This window comes from Rhinatrema bivittatum, chromosome 5 (genome assembly GCF_901001135.1).
Source record: "Rhinatrema bivittatum chromosome 5, aRhiBiv1.1, whole genome shotgun sequence".
In the NCBI taxonomy this organism is placed as follows: domain Eukaryota; kingdom Metazoa; phylum Chordata; class Amphibia; order Gymnophiona; family Rhinatrematidae; genus Rhinatrema; species Rhinatrema bivittatum.
The window spans coordinates 362,030,483-362,055,871 of NC_042619.1; the positions used below are offsets into that span (position 1 = coordinate 362,030,483).

A 25,389-nucleotide genomic window follows, 5' to 3' on the forward strand; every position below is an offset into this window, starting at 1 on the left:
CCAAACATGAAATTCTGCAGTTATTTCTGTTCAGAAAGTGTATATGTAATTTTTATTTATTTATTTATTTATTTATTTGTAGAGTTTTATATACCATTATTCGGTAGAGCCATCATAACGGTTTACAAAATATGCAATTAGCATACAAAATATGCAATTAGCATACAATCAAATGGAGTTAGCATGGTAGTTGGGAACAGTAGAGTATTGGGAACAGTAAACATTTTTTCTTAGTAGTTGAATAACAGAATAGTGAGGAGAACATTTTCAATGAACTTAATGAATCAAGTGAGAGAGCAGGGAGGGGTGAAAAAGGAGGGTACATCAGGAGAGCATGAAGAGGAGGATTATGCTTGCGATTTCTATTGAGGGCTGGGATGATCAGGTGTCAGATAGTTAGAAGACAGTTTGCGGAATAAAAATGTTTTTAGGTCTTTTTTAAATGTTTTCAAGATGTACTGGGTCCTCAGTTCTATGGGTAGGGTGTTCCAAATTTTGGGGGAGGCAATGGAAAATGCTCTCTCTCGTGTAGTTGAAAGATGAGCGTCTCTTAAGGTGGGGATGTTTAAGAATCCTGCGTTGTTAGAGCGTAGGTTTCTTTGTGGGTTTTGGGGGGTTATGTTTAAGCCTTTTAGTCCATGAAGATCATCATTTAGGATTTTATGAATGATGGTCATTGATTTGTAGGTAATTTGTGCAGAAATAGGTAGCAGTGAAGAGAGGATAAAATGGGTGTTATGTGTTCGTTTCCTTTTTTCCTGTAAGGATTCTGGCAGCTGAATTCTGCAGTATTTGGAGTGGTTTGAGGGATGATGAAGGGATTCCAATAAGTAATGAGTTGCAGTAATCGAAGGTGGAGAAAATAAGCAGCTGCAGGACGGTTCTGAAGTCAGAAGGATTGAGAAATGGCTTTATATGTCTTAGGGTTAGTAGCTTGTGGTATCCTTCTTTCGTTTTATTTACTATCAGGTCTATCCAGTACCGAGCGGTAGGAAGAGCTGCGTTAGTGCCTGCGGCACCCGCGGTTGCCGCACGCACAGTGCAGCACACCTACCGCTCGATCCTGAATACTAATTTTATGTAAATGTAAACTGCGTCTAAGAAGGGCCCGTGAAGCCTTAGACCCGCGCAACCCATTTTACTGGATAGAGCGCCTATACAGTATCCTGGGTGCGCGGGCCTAACGCTTCACGCCACGCTGGTATCTGTCATTTCAAATGTCATTTGAAGTGACAGATACCAGGAAGTCGGGACTGCCAATCCCCCCTCCCCTCCTCCCGAAGCAGGGCACGAAAAGCAGCCTTGCTCCGGGAGGAGGGGAGACTGACAGCGGCGAAGCAAAAAAAAAAAAAGCGAAAAAACCCAAAAGCATCCCCGATCGGACTTCTCCTGCCTAAACTTACTTTTTTTGCAGCCGTCCGGCCATCTGAAGGTATCGTGGCTCCCCTCTGCCTCCCGGGGAAGATGGATGCCAGCACGGGGGAAAGCAGCCCCTGTGCATTCAATTGGCTGCTCAAGACGTGACGTCACATGCCGTGACGCCAAACGTCGTGACGTCACGTCTTGAGCAGCCAATTGAATGCACAGGGGCCGCTTTCCCCCGTGCTGGCATCCATCTTCCCCGGGGAGGGGAAGATACCTTCTTCAGATGGACCGGACAGCTGCAAAAAAAGTAAGTTTAGGCAGGAGAAGTCCGATCGGGGATGCTTCGCCGTGAAGCGACTTACTTTTTGCTTTTGCTTTTGGTTTTTTTCGCTTTTTTTTTTTTTGCTTCGCCGCTGTCAGTTTCCCCTCCTCCCGGAGCAAGGCTGCTTTTCGCGCCCTGCGCCGGGAGGAGGGGAGAAGTGACAGCGGCGAAGTGACTTACTTTTTGCTTTTGCTTTTGGTTTTTTTCGCTTTTTTTTTTGCTTCGAGAGGAGGGAGAGGACTGGGGCTGCCCCGGAGACCGGCACCCAAGATCGCGGCCGGGGCAGGTGCGCGAGTACCCCTGCCTCTACCGCAGGGTTAGGGTAGGCGGTAAGTTAACAGGTTAAACGCGCGACAAAACGGCAGGGAAAGATAGCGATAATCGGGGCGCAGGTTACGGGATGCTAGGGAATAGCTAATTCGCTCATTTGCATGCGATATCCATGCCGCGTGCGGAAGGGGTTGGCCGGGGATTTTAGGACGCGGTAGGAGTAGGTTAAAGTGGATTCGGGATCGCAGGAAGGGATAACGCGGCCGGAAAGTGAGTAAAACGCGGCTTAGGAGCAGGGTAAACGCGGCCGCACTTTACAGGATAGACCTGTATGTGGGATTTGAAAGAGAGATCAGCATCGATGGTAACTCCAAGGTTCCTGGTATGGGTGGTAGGGATTATCGTTATTTGTTTATCTAGTATTGTCAGGGGTGGCGGAGTTGGATTGGGTTTTTTATCCATGAGTATGATTTCAGTTTTGTCAAAGTTGATTATGAGTTTCAGGGAGTTTAGTAGATGCTTGATTGAGATAAGTATATCTGAGGTGTTTTTTGTATGCATCTTCAATTGAGTTTTGTATGGGAATTAGAAGCTGAATGTCATCAGCATAGAGGGAATGTGAGATTCCATGATCTTTTAGTAGTTGGCAGATGGGTAGGAGGTATATGTTGAAGAGGGTAGCAGATAATGCTGAACCTTGGGGAACACCAGCTTTGAGGTCAATCATTTTTTATGGGGTATTGTTGATCACTACTTGGTATGTACGTTCAGAGAGGTAGGACGAGAACCATTGTAATGTAGTACCAGAAAGGCCAATATTTGTTTTAATCAAACCTTCCTTCAGTGGATAAGATAAGAGGATATCAATTTATTTGGTTTATCCTAATTATGTTGTTGTATGGTGAGTTCATTTGTTATTCTCCCTTGGAAATCTTCTAGTTTGGGGGAGGGGAAGTTTGTTTTTAGTATGTTCTTAGCTTGTTACAGGATACTAGCAGACTGAGGGCAGCACAGGAGCCTATGTAAGATGATATCAGTAACCTTGTTAATCTCTGCCTCCATTTGCTGGTTTGTGGAAATAACCCATGCTGGTCTGTCTAGACTCAATGAAAGAAATTATCAGTTAAGAATTAATTTCTCCTTAAGTTTTCTCTGTGCAGTGACTTTAAACAGATAAACTAGATCCTTGAAAGTGGTCTGAAATAAAGCTCAGACCCTGGAAAATCTGCTAAAAACAATAGAATTTCTGACAACGGATGAGAGCCCACTATCTGTAACAGACCAAGTTTTGGCTTTACATTAGTCAAGAAACTTTAGTTTAAGTACTGGAAAATAGGTAAATTGTTATGTAATTTATAATGATTTTATTTTTTATTCGTTACTTTCTTATATAATCTCACTTTATATATTATACTTACATTTAATGATTTATTTTTTAAAAGCTTTTATTACAGATGGAAAATCTTCGATCAACGATGACAGATGACCAACAAGAGAGTAACATATTTTATAAGAAAAGGATAGATGAGCTTGATCGGAGACTTAAGGAACAAAGTGAGCTCATCAGTTCTCATAAAGAGGAGGTCTGTTCTTTGTTTTTTTTTGTTTTTTGTTTTTTATACAGCATGATCTGTTAACTAATTTATACCCATATAATATCTTGTAGCACTCAACTGATTATTAGAAATTTGTCCCATGAAATCTTATTATAAATTGCAGTATTTGTGGGAGACTGAGGTGGGTGAAGAATGGGAGATTAAGCTACAATGGCAAAAAGGTATCCTTTTTATCTCACTGTGCCATATAAAATAAAGTATCAGGCATAATTTATAAAAGCAAGAGAACAGCTTATCTTCAGTAGTAGTTCATAGAACTCTGAGCAGTCTAGTTATATAGACAAGGGTTTTTTATAGGTCCTAAGAACAGGACTTTAGAAATACTGTAGTGAATGTGAAACCATCAGTGAATCAGTCTGTCTTACTTAGATGCTGTTGTGAGATTGCAAATAAGGGATATACCGTATTTTTCGCACAATAAGACGCAGCTGACCATAAGACGCACCTAGGATTTAGAGGAGGAAAATAAGAAAAAAAAATTCTGTCCCCATGAGGAGCTCCCCCCTGGTGGCTGTCCATTGGATATTTTTTTGGTTTGTTTTTTTTTTATATAGTAAAGTAGAGAACATCCACACAGGTACTCACACTCACTGGTTTTCTCTCCCTCACATACATACATAGGCTCTTTCACACTCACTAGCTCTCTTCCCCACTCAACTCACTGGCTCTCCCTCACACATATACATATCCACAGGCAATCACACACTCAGACTCTCTCCCTCATACACACAGCTCTCTCACACCAGTTATTTTAAACTTCCATGACTACTCCAAAGTTCAATAATAAATAGGGCTATATTACATTGATTAGGAGAGCAATTTGCTCCTAATATTTCAACAGGTAGCCACTTAATCAGCACAGGCAGTAATTCTATTTGCTTTTCATTAATTTCAGCTGTCAAACGGCTAATCAGTTCTGAAAAGCCACATTGCTTCATATGCAAGAAACATTTTATCAGAAATCACTGAACCACACAAAGAACCAAAAAAGCAAAGGTCTGTGTCATGTATTCTCCATCCCAGGCAGTATACCACCCCTATGACCCTCCAATACATCCAAACAAATGAGAAGGAAATGACCTGCACCAACCACAAACCCCAATGCTATGTATCGTCCTCCGTTGGCAGAGCCCGAGCTCCCTGCTGGTCCGCCGTTCCTGGGGTGCATCTCACTGCGAAGATCGTCGTGGTGCAGGTCAGACATCAGCTGTTAGAACCGCGTGCGCTACGGAGGCCCCTCCAGTTCAAATAGCTCCCTGCCAGTCTGCTGTTCCAGGAGTGCATTTTGCTGCGAAGGCCGGTGCAGCGCAGGTCAAATGCCAGCCGTCTGAACTGGAGGGACCTCCGTAGCCCACGTGGTTTGGGCGGCTGATGTCTGGCCTGTGCCACGCCGGCCCTTGTGGCGGGGTGTGCCCCAGGAGCAGCCGACCGGCAGGGAGCTCGAGCTCTGCTGGCAGAGGACGACATACAGTATTGGGGTCCATGGTCGGCATGGGCCATCTCCCTCGCATCTGTCCAGACACACCAGAGGGTCGTGGTGGCGGTGTGCATTTGACCTGCGCCACCATGCTGATTGAGCTGAGTTGGGGGGAGGAGGATGGGGACGGCGCGCGAGAGGGAGAGACGCTACATTCGCTCCATAAGACGTACACACATTTTCTCCCCACTTTTGGGGGAAAAAAAAGTGCGTCTTATGGAGCGAAAAATACGGTATCTTTAGTCTCTTTTGATGTCTAGAGAACTCTTGAAGGGCTGTGTATTCTAGACTATATTATGGGAATAGATGGACAGAGATTCTCTTCAAGCTTCCCTCTTCAGTAACCAAGTTATAGGTTTCAAGTTGGGAATAGAGTGAGAGTATCCTGAAGAACAGCCTCACAAATTTTGCAGATCTTAAGAACAGATTCTTCTGGGAGTAGAGAGCCTCTTTCACATCCCTGTTTGGGCTCTGAGGGAAAGGGATCTCTCCCAAATGGCAGAGATAGTATTTCTCTGTTTTCTCTCTTCAGACAATACTGAAGATTACATTCCCCATGTACATATGGAAATAAAGGTATTTTGCTTGCTGAACTATACATAGAATTTTCAGCAGGCTATTTTTTATAGGACTAGCCTCTCTCTATCATACAGGCTCATTCAGTAAAAGTCGCGGGAGACCCGGCGAGCGCCCGCTCTCCTGAAGCACGCACAGGCCACTCTCCTGTGCGCACGATTCAGGAGGGAACAACATGTAAATGAGGGCCCGCGGTAAAAGGAGGCGCTAGGGACACTAGCGCGTCCCTAGTGCCTCCTTTTTGACAGAAGCGACGGCTGTCAGCGGATTTGACAGTCGACGCTCAATTTTACCGGCGTCTGTTCTCGAACCTGCTGACAGCTATGGGTTTGGAAAATGGCCGCCGGCAAAACTGAGCGTCTGTCTTCCGACCCACGGGTAGATTTTTACTTTTTTTTTTTTACTTTTGGGGGCTCCGACTTAATATCGCTATGCCGGACGAAATTAACGCCAGCCTTTGGGCAGGCGTTACTTTCTGTATCGCGCAGGAATAACTAATAGGGCCATCAACATGCATTTGCATGTTGCAGGCGCTATTAGTTTCGGGGGGGTGGTGGCCGCGCGTTTCCGACACGCTATTACCCGTTACTGTTTAAGGGGTAAAAATAGCGTGTCAAAAACACGCGGGCTAACAGTACACTCCGCCGGACTGGGAGAAAACCTTTAGTAATAATATCATTTGGTAGAAAGTTAGCATTTTATGTAGTCTGGGCCCCTCCCTAATCATGAAGCAAGCTGCTCCTGGCTGTAGGAAAAAAAACAAAAAACTTAAACCCCTCATATTGGCAGTTTTCATCCTGGAGGCTGAAAAACCTGGTCTAGATCCTAGATCAGAACAAGAGCCTTCCTACAGTAACTTGGTAGATAATGTGGTAGCTGATTTACTAAACTGCACTAACTATTGGCTGCAGTATTGCTTATTATAAACTGATTTTAATGCAGTTTACAGTGAAAGGGACAAACTTAGTAAAGTATGTTAATGTGCAGTAGTTCATTTTAGTAAAGCAGTCCGTTAGATTGCTGTAATTAAAGGCGGTAGAAAAATATTTTTACAAAAGGTTTCTCTTGTGAGATTAGATTTTTGTGCCTCATAAAGTATTCCCTCCATTGATTATCTTTTAAGTTATTTGCTCAGATGCAAAACTCTAGAGCTTTTTAAAAGATTCTGGCAGTGTTAACTCTCTTTTGAAGCCTTAACCATGCACATTAGTACCTTAGCCAAAGTAGGAATCTCACTCAATTAAAGCTTAGATATTTCACAAGCTTGCTCACAATTCTGCTGTTGGATTATCTGTCTGATAGATCAATAGAAATATTGTGAAAACAAATCTTAGATACAATTTCAAGGTTCTACCAACAAATAGAGGAAAAAATATAACATTTTTTAAAAGACAAGAAATTCTGCTTAGACAATCAGAAAAAGGCTTTAGCTACCAATTCTCCATTTTGCCAAAGTCTGTATTTTTGAAACCCAAGACATGGATCTTCATGTGACTTCTCTCCACTTGGCCGTTATATCAAACCATATCATCTAATGATCACTGGTGCTTAGGTGAGCATCTACCTGAACATTACTATTACTACTACTACTCCTTAACATTTTTGTAGTGCTACACGACACGCAGCACTGTACAAACACACAAAAAAATCATTCCCTGTTCAATAGAGCTTACAATATAATAAGACAAATATACAGGCCAAGAGACTTGAGGTATTTCACAAAGTAAGACATTAGTTGAAAAAGAAAGTTATTGAGGCTACAAGCAGACAATTAGGCCTAAGATTTTAAAAGCCTCAAAAAGTGGGTCTTTAAATGGAATTTAAACACAATGCGAGAGGGAGCATAATGCACCAGTTCAGGAAGACTATTCCAAGCACACGGTGCAGCCATGTGGAAAGCAAGGAGTTGATAATTGACGGTAGAGGAAAAGAGCACAGATTGGAGTATTGTTTTGATGAACAGAATGTACAAGGAGGGGTGTAGAGAAAGATGAAAAGTAATGAGGTACTGCAGAGTGAAGACATTTGTAGATGAGAAAGAGGAGCGTGACCTGTATGTGGGAGCAGATATGGAGCTAATGTAGTGACTTCAGATGAGGAGTTATGTATGTCTTGTGACTTTAGCGATAGATGAGTCACCAGCAGAATTTAGTCTAGATCAGGGGTCCCCAACCACCGGTCCGTGGACCGGGACCGGGCCGTGGGAGTTTTTTGCCGGTCCGCGGCGCCGCCAAGCACCGGCAGGTGTGTCGCGCGCTCCCGGTCTCTTCCGCTGCCGTTGCCGCCGGGCTGTCAGCACGTTCAAGCCCAGTGGGAACGGCAGCGGTGCTAAAAGAAGCTGTGCACCCATGGCTGGCCTTTTCTTCTTCCCGCGCCTGCCCTCCCATGACCCGGAACAGGAAGTGATACGCGGTACGCAGGAAAGAGAAAGAGCCGAGCCGCGTGGAAAAGTAGCAGCGGTGGCTGCAGCATCGGTCCCCGAGCAGTTGAAGCAGCCGGTGTAATTGAGAAAGGAGTCAGCAGCATGAGCGTCCCACGGCCGATGGGATTCTTTTTTCTTGGCCTGCGGGGGCTGCTGCAGCTCCCATTTGTGCTCCAGGGGGAGAGGAAGTGAGTGAGAGAAAGAGAGAGAAGCAGTCGGCCAGCCTGTGTGTGATTGACTGGTCAGTGAGCTGATGTGTGTGTGTGTATGTGAGAGACATTGAAAGTGATTGCTCAGGGAGATGACTGATGTGTATGTGAGACATTAGTCAGGGAGGTGACTGATGTGTGTGTGTGAGAGAGAGAAAAGGCATGGAAGTGAGAAATCTGGGTATGTGAGAAAGCCTGGTGTTGGGGGGGGGGGGGTGAAAGAAAGCATGGGAGTGAGAAACCTGGGTGAGTGTGCATGCATGAGAGAGAGAGACTGCTTGGTAAGGTGACGGTGTGTGTGAGAGAAAAAGACTGGTGTGTGTGAATGTGAGAGAATGTGATTCAGGGAATGAGAAGCCTGTGCATGTGGAGAGTGAGCATGGAAATGAGAGAGACTGGTGTGTGTGTAACAGAGAGAAAGTGATTGTGGGAATGAGAAGCTTGTGCATGTGAAGAGAGTGAGCATGGGAGTGAGAAACCTGAGTGTGTGTGAGACACAGCATGGGAGGGAGAAGCCTGTATATCTGAAAGAGAACATGGGAGTGAGAGACTGGTGAGTGTGTGTGTGTGTGTGTGTGAGAGAGAAAGTGATTATGGGAATGAGAAGCCTGTGCATGTGGAGAGAACAAGCATGGGAGTGAGAGACTAGTGAATGAGTGTGTGTGTGTGAGTGAGAGAGAGAGAGAGACAGAGAAAGTGATTATGAGAGTGAGAAGCTCATATATGTAAGTAGAACACGGGAGTGAGAAGCCTGTGTGTGTGTGTATGGCATGAGAGAAACTATTCAGGAAGGTGACTGGTGTGTGTGTGTGCCAAAGACTGTTTGGGAGATGATTGGTGTGTGAGAGACAGAAACTGGTCATGGGGGCATGACTGGTATGGTGTGTGTGTGAGAGACATGGGCACTAAGGAAGAGGACCATAAGTATAGAGCTTAGCTTCTACTGCTGCTTCTGGTGTGTGCCTCGGCCTGCAGGGAAGGGGAGTAGGAGAGCTGCTGGAGGGGGTAAGTAAAGGTGGCTTTTTAAGTTTATTTTTCTTGACTGCCATTTTAATTGTGTGATGTCTGCTTTTTTGAAATATTTTATTGGTGTTTGGAGAATGTTTAATAGTTTTTATGAGTTTTTAATTGTTGGATGTTATTCTGTTCATAGCTGTTTTGAAACATTTATTCTGCTTATTAGTATAGTTTTACAATTATTTCTGTGTGGGGATCTATAGCTGCTTGCTAGTTCTGTTTTTAGGACCTGATTTAATATTTGTAGTGTTGCCTTTTCATAGATAGGGTTGCTCCTGTTTGAGTGTATTCCATAATACAGGTGTAACTGTGTGCGGATTAGTTTATGTGCATTACTACAGATCCTGGGAGTATGTTAGGTCGGTTCTGTGTCTGTTACCGAGATGAGATATTTTGCTAGCATGTAAGCGTTTGTATCGGTCTTATTTGTTGTGTTTTCTCAAGAGGACATGCATTGGTGGTAAACTGCTGTCTTTTCATAAGTAGGGCTATTGAGCCTGAAAGTAGAAGGAGTTTGAGTTGCTGTTACTGAGATGTCACCAGAACCAGAATATCTTTTTTGTAGGGTGAGTTGTATGAGGAATGTCATAATTCTGCTTTACATCCATTATTGTGGGTCAGGGGGGTTCCCGTGGATACAAACTGTACTTTTACATCTAGCCCCGTGACGATCATGGGTCAGTGTGCCATGCATGTGAGAACCTATGATGAGTTGAGTCACATTCACATTATAAATGTCATAATTAAATGATAAGTGTGCACTAAAATCCAACCCCCTCCATAACCCCGCCCCCATATGACCAAAGCCCCGCCCCTGCCCCGCCCTGCCGGGCCATGGAAAAATAGTCTTGCTTGAAGCCGGTCCCTGGTGCAAAAAAGGTTGGGGACCACTGGTCTAGATTGTAGTGAAGAGAGATGGCTTGCTGGGTGATCTGTGAGGAGCAAGTTGTGTGTTACGAGCGCGCCCTCTGGCAGTTGCTAAGGACAGAGGGCTGGACGGCCTTCGACTTTGGTTACAGGCACAGGGGCGTGGTCGTCTCTATGGCTGGTGAAGTGAGCCCTTGGGCAACGCATGACCCAGGGAGGAGCCCCAAGCCACACCGCGGGAGGTGAGCTGGTGCGAGCATGGGTAACAAGGCAAGACATGGCTGAAGCAAGGACTAGGGAACAGCGTCTGATCCTCAGCCGGACCTGCATGCCCCGGATAACCATTGTTGATTGATGAACAGTCCTCCGCCCGTTCCAAGCCCTTTCGGACCTGCCGTGGGGTACGGCAGTGGGCGGCAGGTCGGACAAAGGACGAGGGCAGACGGAGTCCTTGGAACACAGAAGACATTACAGACGTGGGCTGATGCGAAGACATCACAGACGAGGCGAGAAGCTGGGAAGGTAGACATTGGCACTGTCTCTCAGGGCGCCCTACACAGCCCACCTTCACGGGAGGACCAATGGGCTGGTCGCGGACCACCCTGTCCCACTGTGCGTCCTACACAGCCTGAGGAGGCTGGTCACGGCCCACGAGGAGAGCAGGACGAGCGCAGGAAAGGAATCCAGCCGAGGCAAGACGCCGATGACGGAGCCGGTGTCATCCGGAGAACCACAAGAGCCGGCAGAACAAGAAGGCTCAAGAGCACAGGAAACAAAACATCAGGAAGAGCTGGAACATCAGGAACCAACATCAAAGAAACAGGCAGAGACACAGGACATGGACCTATCAAAACAAGAGAAGACCATGGATGACCTGGATCGATGAAGGAGCACAGACGGCTGTAAGACTCAATCCGAAGGCCATGAGAGACTGAAGCGGAATCCCTTTTATAGGGCTGAAGCAGGAAGTCATCATCGGGAGGAGCCAGCAGCACTTCCTGTGGCTGGCCCTTTAAATGGCATGAAGAGGCACGCGCCGGCGCCTAAAGGAAGGCTGAAGAGAAGAGGTGAGTTGCAGCACCGCAGACAGCGGCACCCGGCCGCGCAGGAGCAAGGAGGAGCAGGCAGGCCACAGGACGGCCTCCTGCCGTCTGAGGAGGACCCCGAGGATTGCGTCAGCGGCCCGAGCCGCGAAGACAGGCCGGCGGTGGCTCCCCGCCACGGAGGCAGGCTTCGGGGCGGCCTCCAGGCCAAACAAGATGTCGGGGCGGCAGCAGGCTATCCCTGCCGCTTGAAAAGGAGGCGGACAAACATGGCCTCGGGTCTCGGCGGCGGCACCCGCCGCAAGGCACAGCTCACAACGGCGTCAGCCCCGCGGGGCAGGGCAGAAGATGGTTGCGGCCTCCAGGCCACAGCAAGCGGAGCTGGCAGCATCCTGCTGTGAGGGAAACAGGTGGGTGGCGAGGCCTGCTCACGGAGAGTAGCTCCGTGGGCAGGAATCATAACATTGCGATAGTCTAAGCGAGATGAGAGAGTGGATAAGGGTTCTGCTAATGTGTTCAGAAAGGAAGGGACAGTTTTTGGTCATGTTACAGAGGAAAAAATAGCACGTTTTGTGACTACCAGGCTTTAGAAGCACTCTGGGCTGTCTTAAAAAAAAAATGGTGCTTCCTTTTATACTGGGGAGATTCACAGGCCTCCAATCTAAACAGAAGACTTGGACAGAGATCTAGTTGAATTCATCCAAAAAGTGGAAAAGGTGTTGCTTGTTGGAGAATGTTAGCAATTATTAACAAAACGGAAAATTATTAACAAAACGGAAAATGTCATAATGCCTCAGTATCGCTCCATGGTGAGACTCCACCTTGAAAACTGTGTATAGTTCTGGTCATCACATCTAAAAAAAGATAAAGATGCGATGGAGAAGGTACATAGAAGGGCAACCAAAATGATAAAGGGGATGGAATAGCTCCCCTATGAGGAAAGGCTGAAGAGGTTAGGGCTGTCCAGCTTGGAGAAGAGACGGCGGAGGGGGAATATAATAGAGGTCTTTAAAATAATGAGAGGTCTAGAACAAGTAGACGTGAATCAGTTATTTACACTTTCGGATAATAGAAGGACTAGGGGGCACTCCATGAAGTTTGCAAGTAGCACAATTAAGGCAAATTGCTCTCCTCACTCAGTGCACAATTAAGCTCTGGATTTTGTTGCCAGTGAATGTGGTTAGTGCAGTTAGTGTAGCTGGGTTTTAAAAAATGTTTGGATAAGTTCTTGGAGGAGAAGTCCATTAACTGCTATTAATCAAGTTGATTTAGGGAATGGCCTCTGCTATTACTGGCGTCAGTAGCATGGGATCTTCTTAATGTTTGGGTACTTGCCAGGTTCTTTTTTTTTATTTATAGTTTATTAGGATTTTAAACAATTCAGTTATAAAATCATAAAGAATGAATTTTGTATACAAAAGAAAAAACATCATTACATAATCTTTGCAAAATATAACTTATGCAACAAAATTCCTAGTCCACATTATGGGAGGCTATAATAAGAAAATAATATTAAGCAATACACGTAACACAAGTTACATTTACAGGAGACATATATATATTATTTGCAGACTAAACTACATCTCAATCTTTTTCTTTATCTTCCAAAAAAGTTTCTAGGTGGGTGGGGTCCTGAAATATAAATTTATTCCTATGAAAAACTACCACACATTTACATGGGAATTTCAAAAAGAATGAAGCTCCCAAAGCAAGAACTCTGGGCTTCAATAACAAAAATTGTTTTCTTTTTAACTGTGTGTTTCTTGAAACGTCAGGGAATATCTGTACTCTCTGCCCACAAAATAGGAAATCTTTATTCTTGAAATACTTTTGCAATATTAAACTTTTATCATTTTCCCTGCATAAGGTAACAATCAGAGTAGCCCTTTGTGGAATATCATCCACTGAGGATTCCAAAACAGAAGTCAAATTAGGTGACTGTTGCTGAACCACATACATTCCCTCCCCCTCCACCTGAGTTCTTAATCTAGAATTCATCAAGTAATACATTTTTGAAAAACTTTTATCATCAATTGTCGAGATAGACAAAACATCTAGTAAATATTTTTTTAGCAACTCATTGGCAGATAAGAGTCTCGTAATAGGAAAATTCAGGAATCTTAAATTCCTGACCCTCAATTCATTTTCCAAATTCTCAAATTGCCTATGGTTTGCCAAACTTTCTTTAATATGAGAGTTGTTAACAGCCTGCAAGGTTGAAACTTGTGCTGTAGTCGTTTTACCCAACTCTTCTAAATTCTTTAAACGATTATCATGCATTTCTAAAGCATTTTTAAATTCCATAGCGGTTTTGTCATTCTGAGTTATAGCACAAGATACAACTTTCTGTAATTCTGTTATAGCCTTCCATACATCTCCCAACGTTATATTTTGCGGGTCTATGGGTTCTGTCACAGCTACCTGTAAACCAGAACCCACCGTGATCCCAGTTTCTAAATGGCCACTCGGTGTTGTATTAACAACCCCTTGGTCAGTACATTGGGGTGTTTGGTCAGGCGACTCTGTCAAAGATTGAGAGTGCTGCATTTGGCCAGGGCTGTCGGAAGCACCTGAAGAAAAGGAAATATCTGGTATAGTATCTCGAGCAGATTGACTTACTCGTCTCATCAGATGGGCATCCATCGGTCCTCTTACCACATGCACCGCTGGTGATGAAGTCAACGGTTTAATCTTTCTCTTCTTACCCATATAGGTAGATGAAAAAGAAACAAACAATTTTTCCCCAGGGGCGCGCCCCTTTGGCGCGCGGCTTCGGCTGGGCGCCGCACCTGGGTCGAATTTATCCGGCGTTCCGGCTCCCCTGGATGACGTCACTAGAGGGGCGTGGCTACGGGTAAGGCTCGGATGTTACCAGCTTCTGATGTTCGCAGCACTTCTGCCTTAAACCCCTTATGGCCTCTCCTCTCCTCTCTCGGAGAGGTATCTCCGCTCGAAGTCCTCCGATTAGGCGCCGCACCTGGGTCGAATTTATCCGGCGTTCCGGCTCCCCTGGATGACGTCACTAGAGGGGCGTGGCTACGGGTAAGGCTCGGATGTTACCAGCTTCTGATGTTCGCAGCACTTCTGCCTTAAACCCCTTATGGCCTCTCCTCTCCTCTCTCGGAGAGGTATCTCCGCTCGAAGTCCTCCGATTAGGCGCCGCACCTGGGTCGAATTTTTCCGGCGTTCCGGCTCCCCTGGATGACGTCACTAGAGGGGCGTGGCTACGGGTAAGGCTCGGATGTTACCAGCTTCTGATGTTTGCAGCACTTCTGCCTTAAACCCCTTATGGCCTCTCCTCTCCTCTCTCGGAGAGGTATCTCCGCTCGAAGTCCTCCGATTAGGCGCCACACCTGGGTCGAATTTATCCGGCGTTCCGGCTCCCCTGGATGACGTCTCTAGAGGGGCGTGGCTACGGGTAAGGCTCGGATGTTACCAGCTTCTGATGTTCGCAGCACTTCTGCCTTAAACCCCTTATGGCCTCTCCTCTCCTCTCTCGGAGAGGTATCTCCGCTCGAAGTCCTCTGATTAGGCGCCGCACCTGGGTCGAATTTATCCGGCGTTCCGGCTCCCCTGGATGACGTCACTAGAGGGGCGTGGCTACGGGTAAGGCTCGGATGTTACCAGCTTCTGATGTTCGCAGCACTTCTGCCTTAAACCCCTTATGGCCTCTCCTCTCCTCTCTCGGAGAGGTATCTCCGCTCGAAGTCCTCCCTTGCCAGGTTCTTGTGGCCTGGTTTGGCTTCTGTTGGAAACAGGATGCTGGACTTGATGGACCCTTGGTCTGACCCAGCATAGCAATTTCTTATGATCTTATGAGATTTTAATCTGCTGGATGTGGATTGGAGCATCTCCTACAAAAAGAGAGCAATTGTGGATCCCCTTCAAGGGGTTCTGCTCAAACAAATGGTGATGGAACCCATGAGGTAAGTATTTATTTATTTGTAGCTTTTTTTATTCCGACATTCGTTTAGTAACATCACATCGGTTTCCATTTAACATTTTATTTATTTATTTATTTATTTAAAATCTTTTCTATACCGTCTTTTGGTGGGGACCGTCACAATGGTTTATATTAAGGCACATAAAAGTAATAATGCTGCAATTTATCCGATTACAAAAGTGCCATAAGGTTCGGTAACATAGTGATCAATATTAAATGTTAAATGTAATGAATCTTGTCCAGGTCTCTATCTCGGTTTTGATTACAGAATTAACTTTAAAATTGTGACTGTCCTTTTAAAAAAACAAACCAAAAAAAAACTACACATTTAGTGAATACAGCAGTGTGTGTGGGTGTTTTATTGTTCGTGCTTTGCTCGTCCCTGGTTTCTGTTCACCCTTCTTTTTCTAAAAAGCTTGTTTAAAGAGCCAGGTTTTTAAACCTTTTCTAAAGGTTTTGCTGTCTCTTTGTAATCTTAAATCTAGGGGCATGGAATTCCATAGTATGGGTCCTGCCAGTGATAGTGCTCTCTCTCGTACTTGTGTTAGTCTTGCAGTTTTGACTGATGGAATAGTTAGGAGTGCTTTGTTTGATGACCTTAGGTTTCTGTTAGGGACATGTCACGGAGGGCTGTATTTAACCAGTCTGCATAACGGATAGCAACGGTGCTTTACAATTGAACAGTTGAGATAATTAGAATAATAAACAAGCTGGTTAAATCTAAAGAACAACTGGGATAATTATATAATCAAAACACATAATATTTATTTATTTATTTATTTATTTATTTTGTATACCGACATTCGATCGAGATATCACATCGGTTTCCAGATAACAGGTTGAATAGAGCCGGAACTGCCCTATTTTACATTGTAACAAGATAACAGTTGATTAAACAATTAATATAAGGAACATTGTAACATATGAATAAAATTAAAATTAAATATTAAATGTGGGTATATAGAGGTGGCATATAGCCTATATACTATATGTACAATATGACTTGGTTACGAGTAGGGTGGGGGATAGGGAAAAAGGGAGGATAGAGAGGGGGAGGAGGGGTTATGCGTTAGTGCAGGGTAGAAGTTTTGCGGTAAGGCTTTCAAGAGCGTTTATTTTAGGATGTTGGGGTTCAGGAGGGAATGCTTTCAAGAACAGCCATGTTTTGAGCTGTTTTTTAAAGACTTGCGGTGAGGGTTCGTTTCTGAGCTGTGGGGGGAGGGAGTTCCACAGGGTAGGGCCAGCTATTGTAATGGCTCGTTTGCGTGTTGTATTGAGGTGAGCATTTTTAAGAGTTGGGATGGAGAGGAGACCTGAGTTGGAGGATCTGAGATTTCTTTGTGTGATATATGGTTGGATGGTGTTGTTTAGCCAGACCATTCTGTTGTTTATTTTTTTGTGAAGAAGGGTGAGGGTTTTATACTGGATTCTTTGTGTGATGGGCAGCCAGTGGAGGTCTTTGAGAGTGGGTGTGATGTGGGAAGATTTTCTGTGATTGGTGATAATTCTGGCGGCGGCGTTTTGTAGTACTTGGAGGGGCTTGATGTGGATTTCAGGAAGTCCAAGGAGGAGGGAGTTGCAGTAGTCGAGTTTTGAGAAAATAATTGATTGCAGTACTGTTCGGAAATCATGCGGTTGGAGTAGAGGTTTGAGTTTTTTAAGTGTTTGAAGTTTGAAAAATCCATCTTTGATTATATTGGAGATGTGTCGTTTAAAGTTGAGTTAGCTGTCGATGGTTACTCCTAGGTTTTTTGTGGATGGTGTGAGTGAGGTTCTTGATAAGTTTGGCATCCCAGTGTTGTTTGCGCTTCCTGGGTTGTTTGAGGGGGGTGCTCTCGAGGGGGGAAGAGGGATGGTCGTCCTGGATGTGAATGATTTCTGTTTTGGCTTGGTTGAGGCAGAGTGATAGTTGTGATAGCAGTTGAGATAAATTTGAACTGAGTTTGTTCCATCTTTCCATGGTGAGTTCAATGGATTTGGTGATGGGGAGTAGAATTTGAATGTCGTCTGCATAAACGAAGTAGGTGAGGTTGGCATCAGAGAGGTATTTGCATAGTGGGAGGAGGTAGATGTTGAAGAGGGTCGAGGATAGTGAAGAACCTTGAGGGACGCCATGGGTGAGGGGTACTTGGGAGGATTCAGAAGAGTTTGTCTTGACAATGAAGGATCTGTTAGAGAGGTATGATTTGAACCAGTTGAGTGTAGTGTCTTGCAGACCGATCTCTTTAAGTCTGGTGAGGAGAGTTCTGTGGTTGATGGTGTCAAATGCGGCTGATATATCGAGGAGGATCAGTAGGAATGTCTTGCCACTGTCTCGGCCTCTGAGGATGGTGTCGGTGAGGGAGAGGAGGAGAGTTTCTGTGCTGTAGAATTTTCTGAAGCCGTGCTGTGTTGGATGGAGAAAATTGTGGGCGTCGAGGTGGTCTGTGAGTTGATTGTTGACAGTTTTCTCGATGATTTTTGCTAGGAATGGGAGGTTGGAGACTGGTCTGTAGTTTGCAGGATCAGATTTGTCGAGTTGCGGTTTTTTGATGATTGGTTTGATGATGGCGTTTTTGAGTTTGTCTGGGAAGATTCCTTGTTCGAGGGATAGGTTGATGATTTGGGTTATAGGTTTGGCAATAATCTCTTTGATGAGTTTTAGGGTTTTGATGGGGATGGAGTCTACGGGGTGGGATGCTGGTTTGGTTTTTTTGATGAAGGGTTCAATTTCTGTAGATGCAACAGGAGTGAATTGGGTCCAAATGTGGATGGGTGGAGGGATGTTTGTTGAGTCGTTGTGGGATTGGGGAATCTTGGCAATGATGTTGTCGACTTTGTCCTTGAAGAATTGAGCTAGTTTGTCACTGGAGATGTTGTTGGAGTTTGGCGTTGTGTCATTCTGGATTGGGTTGGTGAGTTCTTTGACGTATGAGAAGAGGGTCCTCGGGTTGAATTGGTATTTATGAATTCTGGATGTGTAGAAATTGCGCTTTGCTATGTTGAGGTCAGCTGTATATTTGTGTAGAAGTGTTCTATATTTGTCTTTCAGGTTTGGTGTAGGTGTTCGTCTCCATTGTTTTTCGGTTTGTCTCAGCGTTCGTTTGGATGTTTTCAGTTCGGGGGTGTACCAAGGAGCATTTTGTTTAGTAGATGGTCTGATTTCCTTTTTTATTGTGGGGCATAATGTGTTGGCTATGTCAGCGTTGATGGAGATCCAGGAGTTTGTAGCTGAGTTGGCATCATGTAGGTTGATTGTTTTTAGTGCTTCCGGGAGTAGCTCTGCTAGGTCTTCACTGGAGCAAGGTTTGGTGTATTCAATGATGCAGGAGTCTGTTTTTGCTGTGTTCGATTGATGTTGAAGCTTGGCTTGAATGAGGTAGTGGTCGGACCATGGAGTTGGAGTTGTAGTGGGTGATTCAGTTGCAGATATTTTATTGTTAATGAAAATTAAATCAAGGGTGTGCCCAGATTTCTGAGTGGGGGTATTAATGATTTGGGAGAATCCGAGAGCTGTCATGGAAGATAGGAGGAGTTCGCAGGTGGGAGATGTTGGTTGGGTGTCAATATGGAGATTGACGTCTCCTAGTATGATGGCTGGTTCTTGTAGGTTGATGTGTGTTGTGATGGCTTCGATCAGGGGGGAGAGGTTGTGTTGTAGGCAGCCGGGAGGAGCGTAGAGGAGGAGTATTTGTAGATGTTTCGATTTAAATAGGTTAGTCTCGAAAGGAGGGGGTAGGTTTAGGGAGAAAGAGGAGAATTTAAGTTTTTTGTGGGCTAGGAATAGTAGTCCACCTCCCTTTCTTTTGCTCCTAGGTATGGAGAATATGTTGTATGTGTTTCTGGGCAGTTGATTGAGTAGGACTGAGTCAGTGTGTTTGAGCCATGATTCAGTTATGCAGAATATGTCTGGTTGGTAGTCTGAGAGCAGGTCATGAATGATTGGGATTTTTTTGGTGATAGACTGTGCATTGATGAGTAGTAGAGTGATGAGTGTGAGGGTATTAAAGTATATTTTAGGGTTAGTTTGGATTTTGGTGAGACGTCTGGTGGAGGGAGTGAATTTGGGAGGGTGGTACTGGTTGTAGTGGTGGGGAAGTACAAATTGCGAGATAAAATACAAGTTGAAAACATGAACAAAAAATTGCAGATATGTAAAATAGGAGGGAGAAAATCAAGATGTTTGAAAATAAGTGGAGAGCTGAGGGGGGCGATCAGGGAGGTAGTCGCCTACAGTTATTATACGAGCGAAGGTGAGTTAGGTAAATGCTTGTAAGAAAAGCCATGTTTTAAGTTTTTGTTTAAACTTTTTTGGGCATGATTCCTGATGGAGGTCAGGGGGCATATTGTTCCAGGTTGCTGGCCCGGCTATGGTTGTGTTGAGTAGAGTGGCTTTGTGAGAAGGCGTGTGTAATGTAGCAGCATGTTGCATTCTGGGTGGTCTGGAGGGTTTGTGGAAGCGTAAAGCATTGTTGAGCCAGTGCATGTTTTCGGTATATAGGGTTCTCCCAGGACAAGCAAGATGGTAGTCCTCACATATGGGTGACATCACAGGATGGAGCCCAATCACGGAACACTTTTGTCAAAGTTTCTAGAACTTTGACTGGCCCCTACTGGGCATGCCCAGCATGGCACTAACCCTGCAGCCAGCAGGGGTCCCTCTTCAGTCTTCTTTTTTCCACGCAGCAGTTGCCATGCGGTTAAGGAGCTCTGCAAGTATTCTTGACAGGAATTTTCCTCACAGAATTATTTAAAGTTAAATTGCCCCACAGCAGTCCCTCCGTTAACTTTTTTTCAGTCCGTGGTACTCCGGTAAGTTTTTACCCGTTTTCTGTTGGTTACCGTCGAGTTTGGCCCTCGCGGCCTACTGACCATCGACCGTACCGCGGCTTGATTTTTTTCTATGGCCATGGTGTCGGGGTTCCGTCGGTGTCCGGACTGTACTCGTATCATGTCCATTACAGACCCGCATAAAGTCTGTGTAATGTGTCTTGGACGAGAGCACGATGTCTTGACCTGCACCAAATGTGCCCTAATGACACCAAAAGGTCGCAAGGCCAGAATGGAGAAGATGGGACTTCTCTTCCGTGCTCAAACCCCGACTTCATCCATTGCATCGACGTCATTGGAACCGGCACCGTCAAGATCGCGCCAGCATCGTCTACCGACCGGTGACCGCCCAGCGTCGATCACTTCCTGGCCTTCGACACCCTCCTCTCCCCCTCAGGACCGAGGGGATCGTAAGGAGAAACATCACCATTGGCACCGAAAGTCTCGGACCATCGAGGCATCGAAGCCATCGACCTCGCCATCGTCCGAGCTGCCGCCAAAGAAACCCCGTCCAGAAAAGGCACCGACCTTTTCGGCGACTGGGTCACCGAGGCAATCCTCACCCGATAGGGCGTCGAGAGTCGCGACTCCACCTTTAACGGTGGTCCCTCCGGCTATGCCTCTGCCTCCTTCTTCTGTTCCGGAGCCGGGGCTGCTTGCTTCAGGTCTCCGAGAAGAACTGGACTGGATGGTTCAGGAGGCCATCGACAAGGCGATGCATCGACTCCAGGTTCTCCCGGCACAGATATCGGTACCGATAGTGGAAACGAGCACTGACCCGATTCCAGCAGCATTGGCACCACTGCTATCGAGGACAGAAGCGCTTATTGCAGCTTTTCCACCAGTGGATCCCGGGTCACCGATGGCTCCGGTACCCTCCCCGTTGACTTTATCATCGGGAGGAGAAACACTGTTCCGCATCCCTCCTTCGGGAGTACTGCCTTAGCCATCGAGATCGATATCGATGCCCCCATCAGCACCATCGAGCCATCCACCGATGCCCTCGATGCCTGCGCCAGGGCCTTAATTGCCTTCATCGGTGTTGCCGGTTATTCCTTCAATGCCTTCGGAACCTAAACCGGGACCTTCAGGTATAGAACTACCCAATCCCTCTACAGTCCCTAGAGACACAGGTGCGGATCCTTATGATACCTGGAGCGATGATTCTTCACCAGACACCGATGATTTACCCTCACCAACTTCACCTACTGAAAGTAGAAAGCGTTCTCCTCCAGAGGACCTTTCTTTTATAAACTTTGTGAAGGATATGTCTGAATTGGTCCCCTTACAGTTACTAATGGAACAGGACGACAGACATCAGATGATGGAGTTGCTTCAATTCCTGGATTCGCCCAAGGAAATCACCTCCATCCCCATCCATCAAGTTCTTCTTGACCTTCTCAAAAAGAACTGGGAACATCCTGGCTCCATTACACCAGTCCACAGAAAAACTGACTCTACCTACTTGGTGCAGTCAGCTCCAGGTTTTCAAAAGCCTCAATTGGATCACCAATCTGTGGTGGTTGAATCTGCGCAAAAGAAAGCAAAAAGGTCCAAAACTCATACTTCCTTTCCCCCTGGCAAGGAACAAAAGTTTTTGGATACCATTGGTCGCTGAGTCTTTCAAGGATCAATGTTGATCCTCCGAATTGCTGCTTACCAACTATATATGACCCAATATAATAGAGTCATTCTTAAGCAACTTCAAGACCTGACAACCTCCATGCCTTAATCACTTCCAGATAACTTTCACACCCTACTTAATAAGGGTTTAGAGGCAGGCAAACATGAGATTAGATCATGTCTGGCAGAACTAGGCATTAAGGGTACAGTGCTCAGCTGGTTCAAGTCCTTCCTGGCAAATAGACAATTTAAGGTAAAAATTAACAACAAAGAATCTCATCCGGTCCCATCCAACCAGGGGGTCCCTCAAGGTTCCTCACTCTCCCCAACCCTTTTTAATATTTACCTCTTACCTCTCTGTCGACTACTTTCTAAACTAAATCTAACCCATTACTTTTACGCGGATGACATCCAAATACTCATCCCAATCACCGAATCTATACACAAAACCCTGATTCATTGGAACAATTGTTTGCAACAAATCAATCATCTTCTTGCTAGCCTTAATCTTATTCTTAACAACAACAAAACCGAGATCCTAATTATCAATCAGGACATCAACAACAAGTTGCTAAACCCAGCTAACCCACTCACTGCAACCATTCCTTTACTAAATAATTCACCACAAGTTCGAGACCTAGGCGTCATTCTAGACGATCAGCTTAACCTTAAAAAATTTGTTAGCACCACCACTAAAGACTGTTTCTACAAGCTACAAGTCCTGAGAAAGATGAAACCTCTTCTTCATTTCAATGATTTCCGGTTGGTTCTTCAAGCCATTATACTATCAAAAATCGACTATTGCAATTCGCTTCTCTTCGGCCTCCCAATCTCATCCCTCAAACCGCTCCAAATGTTACAAAACTCTGCAGCTAGAATTCTTACAAATACGAATAAAAGAGATCACATCACCCCCATTCTCAAACTCCTCCATTGGCTTCCAATTAAGCAAAGGATTCTTTATAAAGTGCTCACAGTAATTCACAAATCAATTCACAATATATCCCCACTTCAGTTAAGCACTCAATTACGTCATCACTCTTCAGCTAGACCCATCAGAGGAGCTTACAAAGGCACTCTACATGTTCCCTCAACAAAATCCTCGCTCCAGAAACGTACCATATCTACTGCTGGCCCCATTCAATGGAACGTGCTCCCGCCAGATATCCGTCTAGAGATCTGCCACTCCACATTCAAAAAGAAACTAAAAACCTGGCTCTTTAAACAAGCCTTTACAGGACCATAAGCTCTTTTTTCCCCTACAACCAGCAAGAGTTCCTCATCATATCATTCTCCAGGATCTACTTGACTCCGTATCCATTCTCTTGCTGCAGGTCTCACGTGACATCTACTGTTTTGCTTTTATGTTTTTGTTTTTATTTATACTGCTCTATGAGATTCGTTAGCCAATTTATTTACATTACAATGTTTATTTTGATCTAGTTTACCCTTTTCCAAGTTCCACAACCTTGTTCTATGTAATGCCTATTGGCAAAAATTTATGTTCAGTTTCAATGTAAACCGATGTGATTTGTATTTCATACAGGAACACCGGTATATAAAAATCTAAAAATAAATAAATGTTACGATATTTTTGACACTGCAACCAGAGTGTCTGCAGCAGCTATTTCAGCAAGACGATGGGCTTGGCTTAAGTCTTCAGACCTTCGTCCAGAAGTGCAAGAGCGGTTGTCCGACCTCCCCTGCAATGGAGACAATCTTTTTGGCGAGCAGATTCAAAAGACAGTGGCTAAACTAAAGGACCATCATGAGACTCTCAGACAGCTCTCTCTGTTCTCTTCGGATTACCCTTCTAAACAGCCTTTCCGGAAGGACTCTAAAAAGTCTTTTTATAGACCAAAGAAATCCTACCCGCCAGCAGCTAGATGCCGCTCTGCGAGACCATTCCTCAAATCACAGTTTCGTCAAACTCGAAAGCAAAAGCCACAGACAGCCCCCAAACCGGGCCCTGCTTATGGTTTTTGACTTTCACATAGAGAGCAGCAGCTAGATCCCATTACCAGATGTCCCAGTGGGAGGCCACTTGTGCCATTTCAACAATATATGGCAATCAGTCACCTCGGACCACTGGGTCCTAACAATCATTGCTCAAGGCTGTCATCTCAACTTTCTCTCCATCCCGCCGGATTCCCCACCTCTAATGACGTGGAGAACATCCGACCATTCATTGCTCCTGGAACAGGAGGCGTCCCTCCTACTCCAGTCCAGAGCAATAGAACCAGTACCATCGCCTCAGCAAGGCCTCTGATTCTCTTCCCGGAGGCGTTCGTCCAATTTTGGATCTACGAACCCTCAACAAGTACCTCCAGAGAGAAAAGTTCAAGATGGTAACCTTGGGCTCCCTGCTTCCTCTTCTTTAAAGAGGAGACTGGCTCTGCTCTCTCGACCTTCAGGACGCATATTGCAATAACTCCATCTCATCGCAAATTCCTGAGATTCCTCGTAGGCCACATGCACTATCAATACCGAGTGCTTCCATTCGGCCTAGCATCTTCACCGCGAGGGTTTACAAAATGCCTAGTCGTAGTTGCCGCCTTCCTCAGGACTCAAGGTGTCCATGTCTACCTCTATCTGGATGACTGGTTAATCAGGGCTCTGACTCAGCAAGCCGCTTTGTCCTCCCTACATCTCACCTTACACACTTTCACTTCACTCGGATTTCTTGTCAATTACGACACATCCTCCTTAGTCCCATCTCAAATCTTATCGTTCATTGGGGCAGACTTGGACACCTTACAGGCAAAGGCTTTCCTGCCTTGACAACGAGCCCTCACTCTCGTGTCTTAGGCACAACAGCTGCAGTCTCAACACTCGACGACTGCGCATCATTTTCTCATCCTTCTAGGACACATGGCGTCCTCAGTTCAGGTCACTTCAATGGCCCGTCTGGCCATGAGTCATGCAGTGGACTCTAAGGTCGCAATGGACACAGTCCCTTCAGCCCCTGTCGACCGTTGTCCATGTCACATACTAATTCCGTCTGTCTCTCGCCTGGTGGACGAACCACATCAATCTTCTACAGGGCTTGCCCTTTCAGGCACCAAACCCTCAAATAACTCTAACCACAGATGCTTCCAACTTCGGGTGGGGAGCCCATGTGGCTGATCTCCAGACACAAGGTTCCTGGTCTCCAGAGGAAGCCAAAAACCAAATAAATTTCCTGGAGCTTTGAGCAATAAGATATGCTCTCAGATATGTTTCAGGATCGCCTGTCCAATCAAGTCATCCTGATCCAGACGGACAACCAGGTGGCCATATGGTACATCAACAAGCAGGGAGGGACGGGATCCTACCTTCTGTGTCAGGAAGCTGCACAGATATGGGCGGAGGCCCTCTCCCACTCAATGTACCTCAGGGCCACCTACTTGCTGGGAGTGGATAACATGTTGGCAGTCAAGTTGAGTCACAACTTTCAACCGTACGAGTGGTCTCTGAACCCCTTAGTGGCGAACTCCATCTTCCTACAATGGGGTCATCCTCACATAGACCTCTTTGCGTCACCCCAGAATTGCAAAGTAGACAATTTCTGCTCTCTCACTCGCAGCCAACATTATCTATCAAGAGACGCGTTCTCCCTATCATGGTCAACTGCTCTCCTATACGCATTCCCTCCACTTCCTCTTCTCTCGAAGACTCTCGTGAAGTTACGTCAGGACAAGGGAACCATGATCCTGATAGCACCCCACTGGCCCTGCCAAGTGTGGTTTCCAGTCCTTCAGGATCTTTCCATTCACAGGCACATTCCTCTGGGAACAGACCCGCTTCTAATAACTCAAAACGACGGGTGTCTTCGCCACCCCAGTCTTCAT

The 25,389-nt window shown here is 45.5% G+C and overlaps 1 protein-coding gene across 7 annotated transcripts in view; it reads left to right on the top strand.

Annotated features, from left to right (window-relative positions):
• The window catches only part of DZIP1 (DAZ interacting zinc finger protein 1), a 600,492-nt gene that overhangs the window by 202,321 nt on the left and 372,782 nt on the right, over positions 1–25,389 (top strand). For all 7 annotated transcript variants that reach the window (XM_029604725.1, XM_029604724.1, XM_029604720.1 and 4 more), the window contains exon 8: positions 3,400–3,540. In XM_029604725.1, the coding sequence (XP_029460585.1) occupies positions 3,400–3,540 (141 nt within the window). The remainder of the gene's footprint in view (positions 1–3,399; positions 3,541–25,389) is intronic.